The sequence below is a fragment of the Eumetopias jubatus genome, unplaced genomic scaffold, assembly GCF_037043125.1.
Source record: "Eumetopias jubatus isolate StellerSeaLion01/CBP00866 unplaced genomic scaffold, mEumJub1_p1.0 scaffold_9, whole genome shotgun sequence".
Lineage (NCBI taxonomy): Eukaryota > Metazoa > Chordata > Mammalia > Carnivora > Otariidae > Eumetopias > Eumetopias jubatus.
Genome location: NW_028274815.1, coordinates 85,137,745 through 85,146,328, shown reverse-complemented (window position 1 = coordinate 85,146,328; position 8,584 = coordinate 85,137,745). Strand labels below are relative to the sequence as shown.

The 8,584-nt window shown below is 50.2% G+C and overlaps 1 protein-coding gene across 2 annotated transcripts in view; it reads left to right on the top strand.

Annotated features, from left to right (window-relative positions):
• The first annotated feature begins 2,313 nt into the window (after window positions 1-2,313).
• Window positions 2,314-8,584, top strand: part of UXS1 (UDP-glucuronate decarboxylase 1) — a 97,162-nt gene continuing 90,891 nt past the window's right edge. For both annotated transcript variants that reach the window (XM_088026619.1, XM_088026618.1), the window contains exon 1: window positions 2,314-2,495. In XM_088026619.1, the coding sequence (XP_087882745.1) occupies window positions 2,402-2,495 (94 nt within the window). In that variant the 5' untranslated portion in view covers window positions 2,314-2,401. The remainder of the gene's footprint in view (window positions 2,496-8,584) is intronic.

Below are 8,584 nucleotides of genomic sequence, written 5' to 3'. Positions count from 1 at the left end.
TTGGAACTAGTAACTGCTCAAAAATATTCTTGTTAACATATCCATAGAAAGAATGAAGTCCTTGATAGCAAGGGCAAGGTGGGGGTGGGACGTGAGCCCAGACCTGTTGCAGGAAGTGGAGGTGGGCTGGCTGGAAAAAAGACAAGAGGAAACAGAGAAAAGGGGCAGAGGGAATGATAGACCCAAGCCCACGGTTTCCCTGATGAGTTTGGAGGGCCTCTTTGGCACTGCCTTTCCCTCGTGTCTTTGCACATCCACTGGGCACAATGCATACTGTTGCTACTCCCCAATTCTGGTTTTGGTTGGACTGGAAATCAGGGTCCTGGGCTACCAACAGCTTTCTTGGTGGTAATGATGATAGTAGCAGAATTTTACCTGCAGCAGCTGATGACATTTCCAAATACTTACTCCGGTGGGGCAGAACGTGCCAATGGTATACAGTGGCAGAAAAAATGCTCAACTAGGAATGTGATTCAGTTTTGTACAGAAATAGCGTGTATTTCACAATGCGGTCCTGTTTGAATTGGTGGATACCTATCAACTAAACCCTGCCTACTAACTGAATATGCTTGAAATCTACTCACAGCTTCAATCTGATTTTCCCAGTAGGGTGAGTGTCAACAAAATCTTTTCTCACATCTCTGCTCCTCACCTTTAATATAAAAATCACAGTATCCTAAAATCAGAGGAGCCCAGAGCCCTGCCTGCTCTAGGCGCTTCAGTGCAAAGTCATAGATCAAACCCAAACCCAGAATGTTAATGATAGGCAAACTAAGATTCATAGGCAAAAAGCGGTTTGTCCCAGGCTCACAGGTGGGCTCTAGAAACCCTGCCACTGTGGGAACCTAGGCTTCTGACTCCCACGGTAGGGCTCTCTCTGCCTCCAAAGGAAGTAAAGGAAGTGTCACCCATCAGCTTCCTTTGATACTTCAGACTGGGATCTGGGCTTCTTGAAAGTAGTCCACTCCATTTGTGGGCAGTATGACAGCAGGATGGCTCTTCCCATGGCAAAACTGCTCAGCATGTTTCCTCCCATTCAGTGATTCTCAGCAAGTTACTGGGGGAGCCCAGGGATGGGGGGAAGGTTGTATTTGAATCACACAATCACAGCATTTACTCTGTGTAGTTTCAAGGCTGTAACATATGACTGCTTTGATTTATTGCTAGTTATTATTCTTGGAGATTTCTAATAAAGCTAACACAACGTATTTGATTTTGGCACAATGGCCTGGCATTCCAAGGACGCTGCTGGCTCCTCTGATTTCTCCCTGTGGCTGAGTTCAGCACTTCTAGCCAGTAGCTCCCCAACATTTTCTGGGTCTCACTTGACTTGGCATCACAGGTCTGTGCGTACCATCTTTTCTTCTCTGTCGGGGCCAGCTTTCTGCGGCTCCGATGACAAGCTTCTGATATCTGTGTACCCTCTGACACACCTCCTTGTTTGTAGCTGGCATTCAATAAATGCTTATGGAATAAATACATTCAGCTACCACACACGCAATCTGTACACCACCGCAGTTCACCTCCCTAACTACTCGACTAAATATACACTCAACAAAAAGCTTGGAATGAAACACATGTGCTGACATGTTCAGTGTTTTTCTAGAGGCAGAGACAAAGCGCGGTTTCATTCCTTCCTTTTCCTGGTTTGTCCTTATACCACCAGCATTACGTTTTCATAATAATAACAAACTATTTTTAGAAGAAAGACATCCCAGTCCATCATAGGAGTGAAAAAAGCAACGCATCGGTTTGACTTTAGCAGTGTTTAGAGGATTAATAATTTTCGCTGCCGCTATTGTTACTGAAGACAGCCCACAGAACTAGTCAACTTTCTGAAAGAGGCGTTCAAAGGACTTCAAAGACATGGCTAAATTTAGCATAAATATTTCTTTTCATCGCCACATACGAGTGCCCACCGCTTGCCACCCGCTGGGCCGGCTTCGGAAACCCGGCGACCGCGATCCCGCCCTCGGGTAGGGAACGCACCTCTTAGGTACAGAAGCCCAGCTACACCTCCGAGGCAAACATGCCGGCTCGCGCATGCGCCGCGCCCGCCCCGCCCCCGGCTCGCAGCCACATTCTTCGAAAACTGAGTTAGCTGCCGCAATTGCGCCTGCGGGGAGAGGGGGAGGAGGGGCGGGGCGTTGGGAGGGCGAGGGAGGAGGCGGGGCAGAGGCGGAGTCGCGCGTGCGCGGTGGTGCCACCAGCAGGAAACCCGGCACACGGGGGCGGGACCGCGCGGGCCGGAGGCAGGGGGCGGGGCTCTCCGGGGCCGCCGCCGCCGCTGCCGCCGCCGCCGCCGCCGCCGCCGCCGCTGCCGCTGCTGTCCCAGCCGCCGCGCATTGTGCAGCAGGCGGCCCCCGCGCGGCAGGGCCCTGGACCCGCACGGCTCCTGGGGATGGTGAGCAAGGCGCTCCTGCGCCTCGTGTCTGCCGTCAACCGTAGGAGGATGAAGCTGCTGCTGGGCATCGCGCTGCTCGCCTACGTAGCCTGTGAGTTCGCGCCCGGGGCCGGCGGGGAGCCCCATTCATTCCCCGGCGCCGCGGTGGCGGGGTCGCGGGCCGGCGGGCTGTGTGCGGTCCCGGAGCGGCCCTGCTGTCCGGTCTCCCGTCTGGCACCGGGCGGGACCTGCGCTCCGTGCTTTCACCCCTTTTCGGGGGTTGCGGACTGGTCTCCCCCTTTCCGCTCTTGTGGCAAAGCAGCTGGCCAACTTGGGCGCAGACCCTCCAGCGCTTAGGCCCTGGCGCGGAGACCGGGCGGCCCAGCGGAGGGGTCCTTGCCCCGGGGCTCTGGGACAGCCGGGCCCCGCGCGGCGAGACGCCTCCGGCCTCGGCCGACCTCGCGCGCGCGGCCCCAGCCCTCTGCCTCCGTCCCTCCCGCCCCGACGCGTGGGACTGCTGTCCACGTCGCCCCGGCAGCCGGCAGCCGGCGATTCCCGAGCGTGCCGCGCGAGGACACCCTGGGAACAGCCGCGGCCGTGCCGCCGTGTTGGTTAAGTAGGATAAAAATACTGTTGCCGTTGGCAGAGCCCTCGCTTCTACTGTTTGCTCCGCAGGAAAATTACTCAGCATTTAATTGTTGGGGAGCCAAGTGTTGCTGGCCTTCGCCGGCTGGTGGCCGCGCCCAGATGTCCGGGTGCGCGGGGTCCCCGGGGCGCGGCGGGCCGGCCCCATGGGGAGGCGCAGCGCAGGGAGACCCAGGGCGGCACTTTGCTGTGTACGGTGTGTACGGTTCTCGTCTCAGTCATGACTCCCAGCCTCTGCCTGAGACAGGGCAGGAGGGGCAGTTCGCAGGCAGGTGGTAGACCCTTGTCTTCTTAGAGGCGGAAACTGTCCTTTGCTTGCTTTTTTTTTTTTTTTAAGATCTGTTCGATGGGAGTATATTTTTATTGTTGCTATTAATACTTTACCAACTACCACAGTTGGACTAGAAATAGCTTCCAGTGTGAGCTCCGTTTGAATCCTAGCCACCAGACAGATACACTCTTAAATGAAACAACCTGCTAACCGGTTTAGTTACCAGGATCTGATTCCGGAGGTGACAGGGGACTTGAGAAAGTGACTTCAATTGAGCTGTAGGAGGACATGTGTTATTCAGACCTAGGCTGTTCAGCATAGCCACCCTCTTCCAGGAGGTGGAGCTGAGAAAGCTCCAGCAGGGCTCTTAGATCGTAGACAGTTTCAAGCCGGGGATGGGAATTAGATGTGAGTAGTCTGAAAGGGAGAAAGCTACCCTTAAGTGTTTGTCGTCAATTTTGAATAAGAAAGCTGACCAGGGGAAAGATCACTTAAAATTGCATAATTATTGTTATGAAATAATAATACCTAAATTTGCTGAGTGTTTACATGTATGTGCAGGCATGAGTCTCATTGGCTTATTTATCTCAACAATCTTAGGAAATACTATGGTTATTCCCATTTTAGAGGTGAGGAAATTAAGACCAAGAGAAATTAGTAACATTTATGGATGATTACACAGATGACAAACGACAGAGAGCCAAGTTTTGAAGCCAAAAAGGCCAGGGATGTGGGGATAGAACCCAGGTCTGCATCAGGCTCAGTGTTGATTATAGGACTTCTAAAGTTGGACAGAGGTGTTTAGAATTAATAAAAGGGGATCTAGGGAGCCATGGGAAGTTGTTCACCATCCATTCCACTGGGAAATCCTGCCAAGTCCTTACTGTTGTCTGTGACTGTGTTTGGTGCCAGGGGACGCCGGGAAGTGCCATCTTGGTGCCTAGAGCAGTAGTTCTCAAACTGGAGGGTGCATCAGAATTGCCTCGAGGGTTTTCAGAACACAGATTTTTGCCTCCCACCTCAAGTTATTGATTGAGTAGGTCTGGGATGTGCATTTCTCATAGCTTCCCCTAGGAAGCTATTGCTGTGGCTGGGGACCACTGGCCTAGAAGGTAAAGTGGCCAAGAATTAGATAATCACCCCAATGAGGGTTAATTTACAGACTGGTATGAAGGAGAGGAATGCATGAGAGCTTATGACAGGGACTCCTGAATTAGAGGAATCAGGGACATTTGTTTCCATGAGGAGTTGAGGCTCGAGCTAAGAATTGAAGGATGTGTAGAATTAGGAGGCCTAGGAGGGAATGTGTTCCAGAAGGAACAGCATGTGCAGAGGTCCTGTGGCAGCCAAGAACAGGGAGTGCTATAGGAATGCAAAGAAAGGTAGTGTTTTTGGAGCATGAAAACAAGGTACAGTGATGAGGCTGGTCAGCAGACTGGGGCCAGAGTGGGCCAGCTTGGGAGAGGCCTTGGGCCAGCTCAAAATCTGATTTTAGTTTTGAGGCCCTCAAGAACAGGGTGGATCAGGGGGCACCTGGGTGGTTCAGTTGGTTAAGCAACTGCCTTCGGCTCAGGTCATGATCCTGGAGTCCCAAGATCCAGTCCCTCATCGGGCTCCCTGCTCAGCGGGGAGTCTGCTTCTCCCTCTGACCCTCCCCCCTCTCATGTGCTCTCTCTCTCACTCTCTCTCAAATAAATAAATAAATAAAATCTTTAAAAAAAAAAGAATAGGGTGGATCAGGGTTACTAATGAGCGTGGATGGTATACCTGAGACAGTGCGGAGGGGTGGGCTCCTGATTGGTAGTGTCCAAGGACACTGAAAATGTAAGTCAACAGGGAGTCCATTGACAATCTTGCCCTTCCTGTTAGGAGTGAAATCTCTTTGGAAAAACTGTCCACACTCCCACTTAACACACACCCTCACGGCTAGCCAGTCCCTGTTCTGGAAGTGCACTGCCTGTTTCTCTCTCAAGTTCTGCTAGTCTTTCTCCTTCCACTTGGATCTTTCTCAACGAGTTTTTTTTTTTTTTTTTTTTTTCTTTCTTTGCCTACTTGGGCCAGAGTCTTCCTTCCTGCTCTCAGTGAACATTCTGGACCATGCCTAGAGGAGCGAGCCCGTGCCACCTTGCACTGCACACGCCTGTGTTTTCTTCTCAATAAAATTCCCAGTCCTTGAGGACAGGGATTGTCTCTTAAGTGTTTCAGCCCTGGTAGCACTTGGATCAGTGCTATTAGCTCTTTGGAAGAGCTCAGAGGTTTGATTGAAAATCATGCTTACTTACTAGGCAGAGGCTCCCCAGGCAGAGGCTCAGCTGGAATTGCCTTTCATGTTTTTTAACATGCAGATAGTTTGAAAAGTCAGTAGCCTCTGCAGGGTTTGTTAGGCAAGACAGAGTCCCTGCCTCTATTTTTTCCCACCCAGAGGCAAGCACTTAACTTTTGTTCGCTGATTTTGATATTTGTCTTTGTGCCATAGAATGATATGCTTGCTGATTTGTCATCTGTAGGTATTACCTAGTGACTTTATTCTTTGGGAGATGATTGTTTATTCTCTTAACCTGCCCTACGCCCCCCCATGTTCGCCATCGCCAGTGTAGATGTGGTGTAATTTTGAGATAAACATTTAGAATATATGTGTATGACTAAATGCTGTTCTGATTGCTAGTGAGGAGTGCTGTGCGTGACTTTTTGTTTTCCCTGGAGCTAATTATTGACTTTTCTTTTCTTTCTTTCTTTTTTTTTTTTATTCTCTACGTATTATTTCTGATTCAACTCCAAAGGCTTTGTCAGTTGTTTGCATCTTTCCCCAAGATGTTCAAGAGCAGCAGGACCTCTTGACGGGGGCCTTCCTGAAGAAGGTCCCCCAGAGCCTTCAGACCTGCCGTGCCCATCATAGATGCCCTGCCCCCTGACTTCCCCTTGCTTATTTCACACTTCTTTCACTTGGACGTGCATTGAAGGAGAATCTTGAGACCATCTAAGCGTCTTTCTTCACCTTTACTTGATGGATTGATAATGTAGAATTCTAGAAAAAGACTCCTTCAGAACTTTTCAGGAATTGTTCCTTTACTTTCTGCTTTCTAGTATTGACAAGTTGTTTCAGGTCCGTCCCTTTCCGTGGGACTTGTGTTTTCCTTCTGGAAGATTTCAGGATCTTCTTTTGGCCCATGATGGTCATCGTTGACCACCCATTTCTAGTTTTCTGTCCCCTGGCCTTTTCCTCACTCCCAGACCCGGGCGGCCTCCTGCAGTCACGGTGCCCAGGAGTGGAGGCAGGGAGCCCTGCTTCACTTCGGGGCCCAGTGAGTAGTCGTGAGTGTTTCCTCCCCTCTGGTTTGATAACCGGCATCATTCAAGGTGATGGTGCTCAGTGCACAGCTCCCCCCCCACTCCCTTAGAGTGACATAAACTTGAAGAATGCATCTTTGTTTTTAAGCCTCCTAGGGTCTGGGCCTGCTCGTCGCTGCAGCTCAGCAGAGCCTGCCCTGACCGACCTGTCCCCTGTGGTCTGAGGTGAGCCTGGCCTGCCTTGCATGCCTCTGTGCCCTGTGTGCTGGGTACTGCGGAGCCCCCTGGTAGTCCAGAAACTCTTCCGTTTCAGTTCTGGGGATTGTCTTAAATTATTCTGTGGTTGTTTCCTTTCCTCTATTCTGTGTTTCCTCTCTCTGGAATATCATGCTGATGTAGTTTTGCCTGCTCTGGTCCTTTTATTTCCTATTTCCCCCCCATTTCAAAAGTTTTGCTCTACTTTTTGGAAACTTGTGCTTTGTACTTTAACGCTTCTAGTGATTTTTGAAAATTTTTAGTTTTACTATCATTTTTCCATTTATAAGAGTTCTTTTTTCCTCTGGATTAAAAAAAAAGACTAAAATGTGGTTTTCATTTCATGGCTGTATTCTCGTCTTGGAAATTTGGTTTGTTCTTTCTCACTAAAGAGTCTCTTCCCTCCAGGTCCCTTCCCGCTTTTCTTGTGCGAGGCTTTCCTTGGCATTCTGGTGGCCTTAGGTTTTCTGCTCCTGTTAGGGAGGAGTACCGTAGGTCTGTCCTCTGGTCTCGGAGCTCTGGTGACAAGGCTCTGCCAGGCTTCTGCCGGGGAGCCTGGGCTGCCTGCGTCCGGGGGCCCAGTGGGTACAGGGCTTCCTGTCTGAACAGTACTTTGATCATCGTCCCAGGTGGACCTGGCTCCCCAGTCCGAGACCCCCTCCCCAGAGATGGGGCTGCCCATCTTTTGCCAGGCCGGGGAGTGGAGCTGCCACTCGTCCTGTTGTTTAGACAAATTTGAAAGTCAGACTCTCTGTCTCAGGGGCTTTGTCACCCCATTTCCAGATGCACCAGGCATGACCATTCCTGACCCCCTGGGGTGTGGCCCGGCCTTCCCCACTGCCTGCCTCTGCTAGCCTTGTTCTGTTACCCTTTACCCATCTACCTAGGCTCAGACCTTAAGCAAGAATGAAAAAGAAGTCTACCTGCTGCTGTTGTAGTGAGTTTAGGAGCCATTATTTTTACCTTCAGCTCCTGAAATCTAGCGTTGTGATGTCCTGATATTCACTTAAGTTTTGGTGTATCGTGGATCTTGCGGTAATGACACTGCATTTGTGGTACCTTTCTATCCTGTTGCTCTTATTCCACTGAGGAGGAAAGCTACTGAAAACCATTTAGAAGCATGGTGTTTGCATTTATGGGAACAGACGTCAACCTTGTCTGAGTTGGGCTTCCCTTAGAATACGTTTGCCCTTAAGCTAACTAGCCCCACGTGGCCAGGGGACTGTCCTCGTGAATTCCTCAGTAAACATCCACTGGCCTGCTGCCAGGGAGACACAGGGAGTTAGCATCGTGATGCCAGCAGACTCTAGGGAGAAGAGGTAGGGGAAAAACAAGCAAACAGCCCAGGTGCTGGTTCCAGATTCACCTGAGCGTGATGATCAGCTCACACTTGTTAAATGCAGGTTCTCAGGATCCTCCTGATACCCACCAGGCAGGGGCCTGGGAATCTTCCTCCTGTCCCTCCTTGGGGGTTGGGGAGGGGCACCTTGAAATTGTCTTGGGCGCTCAACTTTTTCAGAATTTCCACACCTATTTTCTATTCTTTCTATTGAAAGAATAATCAACAAACACCCAAATCCTCCTCTGCCCATATTTACCAGCTGTTCTTTTTTTTCCACATTTGTTCTTTCTCCCTGTTTTAATGTATACATTTTTTTGGTTAAAATATTTGAAAGTTGCAGACATAATATTGCTTTACCTTTAAATACTTTAACGTAGATCTCCTAAGACTAAAAGCATCT